Source organism: Cricetulus griseus, assembly GCF_003668045.3.
Source record: "Cricetulus griseus strain 17A/GY chromosome 1 unlocalized genomic scaffold, alternate assembly CriGri-PICRH-1.0 chr1_1, whole genome shotgun sequence".
NCBI lineage: Eukaryota > Metazoa > Chordata > Mammalia > Rodentia > Cricetidae > Cricetulus > Cricetulus griseus.
This window is the reverse complement of record NW_023276807.1, coordinates 101,675,560-101,689,145: the sequence shown is the minus strand read 5'-3', so window position 1 is coordinate 101,689,145 and position 13,586 is coordinate 101,675,560. Positions and strand designations below refer to the sequence as shown.

Sequence of the window (13,586 nt, the reverse complement as noted above, 5' to 3'; positions counted from 1 at the left end):
CCTGGTCTACTGTTAAAGTCACTGTCTTCATTCATTATTGCTGGATAATAGTTCTCATCTGATGCTTCGTGTCTAAGTAATGAACTTCATCCCCAAACTGTATTACGTGGAATTGCAGACTCTACTGCAAATATACTAAGCCATGTAGTATGTGGCCTGCTTACATTTTTGTGGTTCTCCAATGTAAATCATGTTGAAGGTAATACCTGTTTTCTCCCTTTATTTTTTAGCGAAATCTTGAAAATCACTTGTTGGCCCCAGCTGAGATTCCAGGCCAACCTGTCCCTAAAAACATCCTACAGGTATGTTACAGTCTTAAAGTGATCCCTCAGAATGACCATTGTGTTGGTAGTCAGATGTTCACAGGCTTCTGGCATTTCTTTCTGTAGGAACTTCTGGGTCAACCGGTTCAGAGACCTGCTTCTTCCAATCTTCTCAGTGGCCTTATGGGGAGCTTGGAGCCTACTGCATCTTTATTGAGCCAAAGAGCACCCTCTCCTCCTATGTCGCAGGTGTTTCAAACTCGAGCAGCCTCAGCAGACTACCTACATCCAAGGATACCATCACCAATTGGTAACTAGTGCTTTAGCAGTACTGGGGATTGAACCTAGAGGCTCATGCCTACCAGTTAAGCACTCCACCATTGACTTAGGTTCCCACCTCAGTAACTGCTCTTAAGCATGTCTGTCTTCCCCTTTTGTCCAAGTAGGTTAGACCTGTTCCAAGACTTAGCAGTCTTTCTTTCAAGGGTATGCTTAAAAATTGTAAAGGAAATATGTAAATGAGTCATACTGGTTTATGGAGTGTGCCATCAAGGTGGAAGATAGTTTATTATCCAGTTCCCCCTTTTAAATTATGTATTTTTGTGTACATTTGTGTTTTGCCTGCATGTTAGTCTGTGTGAGGGTGTTGACCCCTATAACTGGAGTTACAGTTGTGAGTTGCCATGTGGGTGCTGGGAATTGAACCCAGGTCCTCTGGAAGAGTGGCCAGTGCTCTTAACCTCTGAGCCACCTCTCCAGTCCCCTCCTGCTACCCTTTTCAGTCAGTATGTTCATAGTAAACTTCTTTGTATAGCTTTCATTTTCTTGTTTAGAGAATTCAGCTGGAAAGTTAATTTGGATTCTTAGGTCTATCCTTAATATAGAACTTGAAAGGCCAGGCGGTGGTGGCGCACGCCTTTAATCCCAGCATTCGGGAGGCAGAGGTAGGCGGATCTCTGTGAGTTGGAGACCAGCCTGGTCTACAAGAGCTAGTTCCAGGACAGCCTCCAAAGCCACGGAGAAACCCTGTCTCTAGAACCCCCCCCCCCAAAAAAAAGATATATATATATATATATATATATATATATATATATCCTGGTCTACACACTGAGTTTGAGGCTATGTGGGGGAGCCAGTCACAGCGTAATGACTTTCTGGCAAGCAGTTTAAGTTGGTAAACAATGAGCTGTGAAGGACTGTGTTGGTTCAGAATGCACCTGGAAGAAGCACTTCCAGAAAGCTGTCTTGGTGTTTTTGCCATCGAACCACTGGAGGCTTCGGGCTCCTTGTCTTTGCCAATCAGATACCTTAATGTTTGTCCACAGTCATATAAAGTTGTGTGGAAACTCTGACCCTCAGGACTCTGGACTGTGCTTGAGTGTCAGCTGACTTGTAAAGCACAGCCAATTTGCTGAATAGAAATATTCTTAGCCAGAGAGCTAAGAAAATCAGCTGTAAAAGGACAAAGGTGACAGCCTAAAGGGAAGAAGGTTCCACCAGCAATTGAGGCCATTAAGAACTCTGCTTACGGTCCACATACAGACTGTGGGAGGAGAGGGGAAAAGGGAGTATCTTACAAGGCCAAAAGCAGCACTTGCCTGTAGAGCAAGCACCAACATGCTGGTGGGGGTGCTTATGCTGTCCTGAGCACTAATGCTTGACATTCATTGATTCTGGAACTTTCCTGGCAGGTTTCCCATCAGGACCCCAGCAGCTACTTGGAGATCCATTCCAAGGCATGCGCAAGCCCATGAGCCCTGTCACAGCCCAGGTCAGGCTGAGCTCTTCCTCAGACCCAATCTCCTTGCCTTTTTACCCTTGCTGTTGCTTGTGGGGTCCAATTGAATTGTAACAATGATATACTTGGTTTATTCTGCAATGATACTTTAGTTCAAGTTCATTCAGAGGAGAAAATTGCTGAGTGATGAGTACTATTTAAATTTTTTTAAAATTTTCAGATTTATGTGTATGAATGTTTTGCTTCCATTTATGTTTGTGCACCACCTGTGTGGGCATTGCCCAAGGAGTTTTCAAGAAGTCATCAGGTCCCCTGGAACTGGAGTTACGACGTTTGTGAACTGCCATGTGGGTGCTGAGCCATCTCTCATCCTACTATTTAAACTTTAAAAATACCATTCAGTGGATGGCAGCATAACTTAGTTATTTGTAATAACCATTTTCTTAGCTTACTTTTAAGCCATGAGACAGACATTTGTGAAAAATTGAACTTACTTGTTTTTTTCACTGATCATCCCTGATATTCTGTTGAGCAGATGAGCCAGCTAGAATTGCAGCAGGCTGCTTTGGAGGGGCTGGCCCTCCCACATGACCTTGCAGTACAGGCAGCATCCTTCTATCAGCCTGGTTTTAACAAACCACAAGTGGATAGAACCAGAGACGGACTCCGAAGCAGGTAATTTACTAATCCTACTTATGAGGATTTGGGTACTGATATGTAAATAGTCTTCTGAGATTGGTAAATCATGATTCATCATAAATATAACTGTGCTGATCCAATATAAGATGGGAATTCCACCCCACTGCAGATGTTGTCAGTAGAGGAAATACAGTTGAATTCTCCAGGCTCCTGCTATGTACCCTATGCCAGTATTATCACTTTTCTCCCTTCTGAAGTAACCACTGTCTAACTTTTAAAAATAATCATTTTTTAATTCTGTAGTTTTGTATCCTTAATTTGTAAATGACTTGTTTCAGTTAGCTAAGTCATCATAATAGTCTCATAATTGGACCTTACATGTAAATATATTTTTAAAATTTACAGTGATTCTATCAGTTAATTTCTTTTTATTTTTACTATGTCAGGGATTGAACTCAGGGCCTTGGACATGCTAGACAAGCACTCTGTTATATACCCACACCACTAGCCCTTGTTTCTGATTTGTTTTGTTGTTGGTTTTGGGGTTTGTTTGTTTTTTTGTTTTTTGTTTTTTGTTTTTCCTGAGACAGTGTTTCTCTGTGTAGTCCTGGCTGTCCTGGAACTCACTCTGTAGACCAAGCTGGCCTTGACCTCAGAGATCCACCTACCTCAGCCTCACAGTGCTGGGATTAAAAGTGTATACCACCATTGCCAGTCTGTCGTTTGGCTTTTTTGAGGGAGGGGCATGGTCTTACTCTGTAGCTTGGCTGAACTTGAATTCCCAGCAATCCTCTTGTGTCTGGGGTTGTGGTAGAGCATGTGCCATCACTGCCTGGTTGTTTCTCTGCCTTGCCCGGTGTCGTAAGAGTATCATTTCCTTGAGACTTGGTGTTTTGTTCACTGTTGGTGTCTTTAGCACTGACAGTGTTGCCTAACACATAGATTCTCGTTTTATAAAAAAGGAGCCGTGTGGTGGTAGTAAATCCCTTTAATCCCAGCACTTGGAGGCAGGGGTAGGTGGATCTCTGAGTTCAAGGTCAGCCTGGTCTGCAGAGCAAGTTCAAGGATAGCCAGCACTACACAGAAAAATCCTGTCTGGAACACCCCCCCCAAAAAAAAAAAGGAATAAATATTAATTTTTGTGGAACTCCCAGGTTTGGGGATCTTTTCCCATGTACACTTAGAACACATTGCCCATGTTCTCAGACTTCATCTCAGGGTAGCATGAATGCTGATTGGAAAGCTTACAGATTTAGGATCCCATCATTGCCTATGATCATAGGTTTCAGTCATTAACCATAGGTATAGGTGCAGTGAGTGCACATAAACTTTTTCTCAACCTGTTTCTATGTCAACCCTGTTTCTCATTTTCCTTCAGGCTAAGGGAGAATAAATAAAATGGCTGGGGATAGTGCCTTCCAGCAGTGGCAGGAGAATGTCTGCATTCAATGCCAGACTGGTCTACATAACATAGTGAGTTTCAGAGTAGCCAGAACTATGTAGAGAGACCCTACCTTCCAAAAAAAAAAAAAAAAAAAGTCTTTTTTGACAGATCTGTTTGTGGGCATAGGTTAGAAGTAGTAGGGCATGATGACACTCCCAGCCCCCAGAATTAAACTACCCCACTGTTATAGTTTACAACTAATAAACTATGTACCAGCCTAGATAACCCTACATGCCTAAAGGCCTGTGCCTTCTGCCTGAATCTTGGTTCCTTCTTAGCTTCTTACTGGTCTTAACCTAGCTTCATGCAGCTTTTTCCAAGTAGCTTCCTCTGGGTCTTTGGAGTTTCCAGTTCTTTCTTCCTTTCACTTTATTTTCCCATTATACCTTGTTTGTGTCTTCCATCTTGGTTTGCCTCAGGTTATTGACTGCTTCTCCCACACAGAGCTTTTGTCTTCTCTCAGAATTTAACTTACTTTTTCATATTTTGAATGTTAAAGAAATTAAATTGGATCAGTGAAAGGTGTGCTAAGTTCCTGGACTGGTCTGAGTTACATGGTTTTAGATTTGGCATAAAGTAGTTTAGATCTGACACTGTTAATTGATCTGTTCACAGGCAACAGCGAGTATCAAAGTCACCAGCACCCATGCACCGAGGAAATTCCTCTTCCCCAGCTCCTGCTGCCTCCATCACAAGCATGGTCAGTGGCCTTTAGTAGCTGAATAGCTTTAAGATTTCTGCATCTGCTTCTCTGTGTTGTATCAGTGTGTTCCCTGTGTCTCTAAACACCTTCCATAGGAATACTGACCTATTTATTAGGTCTTCCCCTAACTCAGTAGTACATTGAGGAAAGGATGCTCTAGGAGTTAGGTGAATTTGGGCCAGGACACAGACATCAGTGCTTAAAAATACAGCTGGGTCAGGCCTGGTAACATACACCTAATGTCAGCACTTGGGAGGCAGAGGCTAATGGATTTCTGAGTTTAAGGTTAACCTGGGCCCATCGAGGCCCTGTCTGAAAAACAAACCAGAAGTAGCTGGTGTTCGGAAGTAGAAGGGCAGAGTGAGGCAGGAGATAAGAGAGGAAGTGGCTGGTTACTTCCCAGGGAATCCAGTGAACATGCTGAGAAGTCCACAAATTGTTTTCTTCTGTTATAGGTTTCTTTTTTCTTTCTTTCTTTCTTTTTTTTTTTAAAGATTTTATTTATTTATTATGTATACAACATTCTGCTTCCATGTATATCTGCACACCAGAAGAGGGCACCAGATCTCATAACGGATGGTTGTGAGCCACCATGTGGTTGCTGGGAATTGAACTCAGGACCTCTGGAAGAGCAGTCGGTGCTTTCAACCTCTGAGCCATCTCTCCAGCCCTGTTATAGGTTTCTTTATTTGAGGTAGTTAATCTGGCTTTACCACTGGCTTTTTTTTTTTTTTTTTTTTAATTTCACCCCTACAGACTTTTATTGTCCAATCAAAGCTGGTAGACAAGGGTGAAAAAAATAGTTGTTCTGTGCATCAGGACTCCATATGGGTCTCTGCACTAAACACCTCAAAAGCTCTTGCTTTAGAGAAATTCTGAAAGTTTTGTTCATGAGTTACATCTTGTCTCCAGCCTTTAAAATTTTGGTCACATGCATGATAAAGGTATTAATAAACAAACAGCAGGAACAAAGGAACCTCAATGGTTAAGTCCTAGGAAGTGAGGAGACCTTTAAGATAATTGAATTTTCTTGTATGCAATTTTTTTAAAAAACAAAATTACTAGGAACAAGGCATATCATAGGTTCTGAGGTTGTTGATGAAACATCCCTTCCCTGTTTACCAAGGTACAGTTCCAGTTATGCCCTTCCCACTTTCCCGCCCCACCCCAGGCTAGATAAACATGAGATGAGAGATAGACCTTTTTGGTTTTTCAAGACAGGGTTTCTCTGTGGCTTTGGAGGCTGTCCTGGAACTAGCTCTTGTAGACCAGGCTGGTCTGAACTCTCAGAGATCCGCCTGCCGCTTAAGTGCTGGGATTAAAGGTGTGCACCACCACCGCCCAGCTGAGACAGACCCATTTTTTACAGGTGAATAGGGTTGAAGGTATCACTATTTGTCTCTCTGTGTTTTCTTTCAGTGGCTCTAGACCAGAACATTAGAGTTGCCTCTGCCCATTGTAGGCAAAATGGGGACTCTTGACTCTGTTGAATGGCTTCACTGGTAAAGCCAGGCCCAAGGGCAGGTGCTGCATAGGGCAATGGTCAAGCTTTTCCAAGCATGTGCAAGACCTAGGTTTAAATCCCAGGATCCAAAAAAAAAGAAAAAGAAAAGGCCCTGGCTAGTATTGGAGAAAAAGGCACTTGAATATGGTAATTCTGCCTCTCTTCTCTGCAGCTTTCTCCTTCCTTCACCCCCACCTCAGTGATCCGGAAGATGTATGAAAGCAGAGAGAAAAGCAAGGAGGAAATAGCACCTGGAACAGTGGTTCCTGGTGATGCTAAAGAGGATACTCAGAAGGCCAGCGAAGGTACCGCTCATTTTGTGTGTCAGATGTAGACGGACATTCTTGACTGCAGTGTCAGGGAGGCAGGTTGAATGAGTTCACAGACTTGCTCATTTGACATTCTGTCCAGCTGGGATAACAGATACGTTCTAGCTTAGTCTATGAAGTTGAATGACAAAATTCATTTGGCATATTAATACAGTTCAGTTCTTCCTGTTTAAGATTTTTATATGTATTGCCTGCAGGTACGTCTGCACACGGAGGTATGCCTATATAAGAGTGCACAGCAACTTCTGAACCTGGAGTTACAGGTGGTTGTGAGCAGCCATATGGATGCTGTAATTGAACCCAGGTCTTCAAGAGCATCCAGTGCTTTTAACTGTGGAGCTATATCCATATGAACTAAAGCTACCATTTGTGTAGAGCAAGACACTTAACTAGGTTGGACTGCTTTTGTGGTCTAGCTTTACCCAATAGCTGTCCTTTGGCTGAAAGGGATATAGAATAGACAAAGGCTTTTGTTTGTTATGGGTTTTTGGTTTGTTTGTTTTGAGACAGGATTATACTGTGTAGCCCTAAACTCAACAAAGATCTACTGGACTCTGACTCCCAAGTCCTGGGATATAAGGGACTAAGCCTGGCCATTTTTTTAATGGTGTAAGTCTTTTTTGAGTTTTTTTTTGGTTGCATCAAAAATCTTTTATGCACTGTGAATGTAGCTCAGTGTTAGAATACTTGCTTAGTATGTACAAAGCCATGGGTTTATGTCTAACACCCTTCAAGAAAGGAAAATGGGGGAGGGGAGGTGTTACACCAACCATAAAAGTAATTAGAAGTCCTTAAAACTTGGCATCTTCAGGCTGGAGATATGGCTCAGAGCACTGATTTGCTCTTCATAGGACCTGGGGTCAATTCCCAGCACCCACATTGGCCACTCACAACCATCAGTGACTTTAGCCCTGGAGTATCCAGCACCCTCTTCTGGTCTCTGTGAGCACTGAACTCACATGATGCACAGACATGTACAGGCAGAAAACCTATCCATACACATTAAGAAGTTAAGCTTAAAACAAAACATGCATGTCTACATTTAAAGCAAATGGCATTCCGTATGAATTGTCAGCTTTTTAAAAAGATTTGCTGGGCTGTTGGGAATCAAAATAAATTGGGAAATGGTGTCAATACCACAGTGTTCTATGATTGAATCCTTACAGAGACCCTGCTGACATCTAATCCCATATCCAATACTGATCAAGACTCTTCTCCTACGACAAATCCTAAACTTTCGACATTACAGCGGTCTTCATGCTCCACTCCACTGTCCCAGAACAATCGTTATACCAAAGAACAAGATTATCGATCTAAAGCAGCTGGGAGAAAAACACCCACATTAGCAACCCCAGTTCCAGGAACACCTTTTCTCCGTCCTACCCACCACGTTCCCCTGGTCCCTCATGTTCCTATTGTTCGGCCTGCTCACCAGCTTCACCCAGGGTTAGTCCAAAGGCTGATAGCCCAAGGAGTACATCCACAGCATCTTCCAAGTTTGCTACAAGCTGGTGAGTTTGACGGGTGTGGGTGGTCAGTGGACATTGCATAAAAATTGCTGCCACTAATTAAGTGTTATATTGTGGTAGGTAGGTGTACCTAAGTAGTGGGTTCAATCCCTTTAGCCCGTTAAAAAGATTAGGAAACCAGGCTTTAGCATTCATTTACATTGTTTCTGTGAGTATGCTTGTGTGTCCTGACACATGTATGGAGGCAGAAGCAGGCAGATCTCAAACTAATTTCAGGGCAGCCAAGGCTATATAGAGAAACCCTGTCTGGAAAAATGAAGAGGCTGGAGAGATGGCTCAGAGGTTAAGAGCACCAACTGCTCTTCCAGAGGTCCTGAGTTCAATTCCCAGCAACCACATGGTGGCCCGCAACCATCCGTTATGAGATCTGGTGTCCTCTTCTGGTGTGCAGATATACATGGAAGCAGAATGTTGTATACATAATAAATAATAAAAAGAAAGAAAGAAAGAAAAAGAAAATGGAGTGGTCTTTCAAATTTTATTATTTGAAAAAAATGATAGGGTGGTGGTGGTGCATGCCTTTAATCCAAGCACTCCAGAGGCAGGTGGATCTCTTTTGAGAGTTCAAGGCCAGCCCAGCCAGGACTGTTTCACAGAGAAATCCTGTGTAAAAAAAAAGTGCCACCACACCCAGTTTATTTCCTCCTTCTAAGTTTCCAAACCAGCAAAACTTGTAAAATGTGAGGGTTTTTTAGGTACGTGAATACTACTTCTTTCTCTTCATCAGGTGTGCTTCCCCCTGGGATAGACATGGCTCCTCTACAGGGAATATCTGGCCCACTCCTGGGACAACCCTTGTACCCTTTCTCTGCTGCTAGTCACCCAATCCTAAACCCTCGTCCTGGGACCCCTCTACATCTGGCAGTGATGCAGCAACAGCTGCAGCGCTCAGGTAAGGTTCACAATGGGCCAGGGTAGCTGACCACACCATAAGTTTCTGAGATACTTCTAGTAGCAGTGAATTATCACTGACTCCTTAGCTTGTCCTACTAGTACAACAGGTGTCACTAAAGAAACAGGTGAAGGGAACTGACCCATACAGTCTTTTCGGTTATTTTTACTGCAAGGACAGTAGGAGCCAGGCACACACTGGCCTTGTTTTTCACCCCTTTGAAGGCCGAGAATCTTTCCTGAGATATGGTCCCGATAGCCTTGGTGAATTTACAGCATTGGCTTCCAAGTACCTTAGCTTTCCCATGTAAAGTCATGTAGCATCCAGGAAGTACTGGATAGACACTCCTCCATCCCTGAAAGTAACAAACTATTCCAGCAAAGTAGGTAATTAAATACTATCAGTAGTGACCTTGTAGTGGTCTTGGGAGTGAGACTGTCCAAGGGCCTGGCCCCTCTTAATAGATTTGTGAAGTTTTTATGGAGTGTGAATAGAGCAACTTTGCTGCACTGAGTGACACTCTTCTCTCCGTAGTTCTGCATCCTCCAGGCTCTGGTTCCCAGGCAGCACCTGTCAACGTTCAGACTCCTCAGAATGTTCCCGGCAGGTCAGGCCTGCCCCACATGCACTCCCAGCTGGAGCATCGTACCAGTCAAAGGAGCAGCTCCCCTGTTGGCCTTGCCAAATGGTTTGGCTCAGATGTGCTACAACAGCCTCTGCCCTCTATGCCCACCAAAGTCATCAGTGTAGATGAACTGGAATACAGACAGTGAGCATGGCAGGTGGGCTCACCCATCTGGACCTATGGTGGCACCCTAGTCATGATGCTCATTCTCCATCTTTATTTATGGGCTTTTACATTGGAGCACTCTGTGTGAAGGGGACCCATATACCTACCGTGAACTACATTATGACAGAAGGCTGTAAACAATCAAAATGGAGCCTACACGGTCCAAATACAAGGGACACAACATTATCAATCTTTGAAGTCTTTCTTTTATAACATGTGAATGAAGTGTTGGTGTCTTCTGGAAGTGACACCTAAGGGTTCTGAATAAAATGTATAGACCCTTATGTACAGACCTGTGTATAAACTTTTGTATATACGTATAGGATAGCTTTTTTGAACTTATACAGCTGTACATAAAGTAGCTATTAGTTAGGCCTGTGTCAACTGTTTGGATTTTTTTCCACTTGTATATTTGGGACTTTTTCTTTTGGTTTATTAAAAGTTGCATATGCCACGTGTGTGAACAAAGTGACTGGTTCTGTGCTTATTTCTTCCATGAATCTTGTCTCTTTCACATTTTAATTTTGACTTTTCCCTACATGTAAAGTTCCCACAGCATAAGTGTAAGCTGGGCTAAACCTGAAGGGCATAAAAAATCTGTTGGGGAAATCAAGTATTTGGCAATTTCTCTGAAACTTACCGTTTCTCCCTGTTAATCCCGCTTTAATTCCAATTTGACCTGTCTTTCCTTTGCTTCTGCTGTGTTAGCTCCTCCCATACTGTGTCTACTCTCCACATAAAATTTTTACTCAATCCAAAGTATTACATAATTTGCAGGAAAGGCATTCTAAAAAATAGTGTTATCCTGATTAAACTTATTTTCAATCACTAGATAATTATGGACTTAGGGCTATAAATGCCATTTTAACTCCACTGTAGAGATTTAAAATATGCCATTCTCCATTTTATAGTTGGATTTTGACTGCAGGGGTAAATATAGCTTATTGCTCACAAGTCTTGGGTCTCTGTGATTAAAATCCTACCGCCTACTCTGCATTCAAGGACAAGCAAGAGGTTGCTTTTTCAACAAAACCTGGCTGTGAGTTAAGCATGAGGACAATCTGGTACTTCCAAATTTATTAGATGCCCTTAACTCTCAAGTGACTTCACAGCCTGAGAAACATGCTTTCACCAGAGAAACCTGGAAAAAGCAGTCCCAACTGTCAAATGGAGGAACACTAGTGTACTTCTTTCCCCAAGTATACACTTGAGCCAGTAGTGGGGGGAGGGGTGGTAAAGAAGAACGGCCAAAAAGAATTACTGTGCAGGCTGAAGCTGGTGGAACAGGCACAACAAAGCACAAAGGGGACCAGGAGATTAAAGTATACAGAAGCTAGATACACAGCCTTCAACACTATATTAACTGGAGAAAGGTAGAAGAATCTCAAAGAGTTCAAAGTCAGTCCTATATAGTGAAGTTCAAGGCCAGCTTTGAGGAGACAAGAGCCTTAGAGAAAAGCAGGAAGCCGGGCGGTGGTGGCTCACACCTTTAATCCCAGCCCTCGGGAGGCAGAGGCAGGGGACCTCTGAGTCCGAGGCCAGCCTGGTCGACAGAGCGAGTGCCAGTGTAGGCTCCAAAGCCACAGAGAAATCCCGTCTTGAAAAAAAAGTAGGAAATTCATGCGGCAAAAGAGATCAAATACTTCGTAGCCAGTATGTGCCTCATACCTGTAATCCAATTACTCTTTAAGGTTAACACAGGAGGGATTACCTACAGCTTGAGGCCAGCCAGCTAGCCACCTGGAGATTCCAGTCACACTCAAGTAGAGGGGGAAAGGGTTCTTTGGAGCAAGACTGTGGTCATCTAGTATGCATGAATGATTTTTAGAAGCATTTGTGACTAGAAAGATGTGATAAAGAGAAACTAACAATGTGAGAGAGAAGCACACAAACCTACCTCCAGGCCTAGAGAGATGGCTCAACAGATAATGAATACCCAGGTTCCATTTCAAGTACCCATATTATGGCTCACATCCATCATTAACTCCAGTTCCAGGACATTCAAAACCCTCTTCTGGCCTCTGCAGTCACCAGACACAAATAGTGCATAGACATATACAAAGGCAAAACACCCATAAACGTATTAAAAAATAAAAACCAACATTGAGAGAGGGCAAGTGAGGTGAGAAAAATAACTGTTGTTTCCCAAAAGAAACTATGGAGCAAGAAGTCCTTTCGAGGGCATGAGGAATCAGAAGTGGGAATAGTGTATACAGAGGGGCCGGGTGTTGCCACTCAGTTAGTCAAAGATGGACACTTTGTGAATGACACACACAAATAAAACAAAGGTAATTTACAGGAATAAACACAGTTCTTCAATTCTAGTACCTTTATCAGCAATTTAAGGAAACTGATTTGATAGTCTTAGAGCTACGTAGTGAGACCCTGTCTCAAAGTCACTATATTCTCTGGATGACATTCAGCTCAAGGCTCTAGCAGACATTTTTATTTTAAATTTTGGGCAGCCAGCTGCCCAAAATAGTTAACTATAGTGAACAGAGTAAGTGAGAGAGACCTAATGAATACATAAGACTTCTGTGAAAATGCCATTTCAATGATTAAGCTAACACTCCCTCTTAATGGAGCTTTAGCATCCTAATTTAAGAAATGGTGCAGAACAGTGGGTCTGCTTAGCTATACTAAAGCCAGGAAAATGGGAAATTTTAAGCCATGTCATGAGAGACTCATGCGACCAGTCTTCCTGAGACCTCAGGAGAAGGGTCTTTGAATGCAAGAATGCACCTCATTGGGCATGGTGGATTATATAATGCTTCTAATCTCTGCATTTAGCGGGTAGATGCAGGAGGATCTCTCTTAAGTACGAGGCCAGCAAGAGTTACATAAATCTTGCCCGTCTGTCTGTCTGTCTGTCTGTCTGTCTGTCTGTCTGTCTGTCTCTCTCTCTCTCTCTCTCTCTCTCTCTCTCTCTCTCTCTCTCGGTTCCTCGAGATGGGGGTTTTCTGTAGCCTTGGCTATACTGGAACTCATGCTGCAGACCAGATTGGCTTCGAACTTACAGACCTGCCTCTGCCTCTGCCTCTGCCTCCCAAGCGCTGGGACTGAAGGCATGTGCCACCACTGCTGGGTGAGACCTTGTCTCAAACCCAAAAAATAATAAAAAAGAATGTACCTCTCTAGCAGCTTGAGGCAGTAAAGCTTAAGAGAGTTTAACCTGAGACCCTATTTGGTATGGGTCATATACATCTTGGATTAATATACTTGGCAGCCTAATTTCTGTACAACATATACTATGTACATACACCTCTCCAAACAATGTATCTAGCTGCCCCAGAACCCCTATGGAACCCTAACCTGTATCAGGATACACATACTCCCATCTCTGAACAATACAGATTTGCCCACAGGTAACAATCAAATTCACAATGTTCCTGTTAACTGATTCCCTCTGTCCATAAATAGAAGGGCCTAGCTGGCCTTATCTGGTTCTGGGTGCATATGCAGCAATGCAAACTGTCTTCTAAATAACTATTAGGTAAAATCTATTATTCCAACGTATGCCTGTCCCTGAAATCAGATAGAATTTGGGAAGTGACATGCAATAGGAAAAGAATATATAACCTATAAATAAAACAGTAAACAGCAAAGCCAGGTATGGTGGCACTCGCTTTTAATTTAGCGCTTGTGAGGTAGAAACAGGAGGATCATCTCTGTGAGTTCAAGACCAGCCTAGTTAACAAAGCTAGCTCCAAGACAGTCAAGAACTAGAGACCTTGTCTCAAAACAATACAAAACTC

General features: G+C 42.9%; 1 protein-coding gene across 2 annotated transcripts in view; it reads left to right on the top strand.

Moving 5' to 3' along the window:
* Positions 1–10,303, top strand: part of Eif4enif1 (eukaryotic translation initiation factor 4E nuclear import factor 1) — a 40,626-nt gene extending 30,323 nt beyond the window's left edge. For both annotated transcript variants that reach the window (XM_027387255.2, XM_027387254.2), the window contains exons 11-19: positions 231–302; positions 390–573; positions 1,955–2,034; positions 2,537–2,676; positions 4,700–4,784; positions 6,464–6,596; positions 7,787–8,131; positions 8,877–9,041; positions 9,576–10,303. In XM_027387255.2, the coding sequence (XP_027243056.1) occupies positions 231–302; positions 390–573; positions 1,955–2,034; positions 2,537–2,676; positions 4,700–4,784; positions 6,464–6,596; positions 7,787–8,131; positions 8,877–9,041; positions 9,576–9,814 (1,443 nt within the window). In that variant the 3' untranslated portion in view covers positions 9,815–10,303. The remainder of the gene's footprint in view (positions 1–230; positions 303–389; positions 574–1,954; positions 2,035–2,536; positions 2,677–4,699; positions 4,785–6,463; positions 6,597–7,786; positions 8,132–8,876; positions 9,042–9,575) is intronic.
* The last annotated feature ends 3,283 nt before the right edge of the window (positions 10,304–13,586 follow it).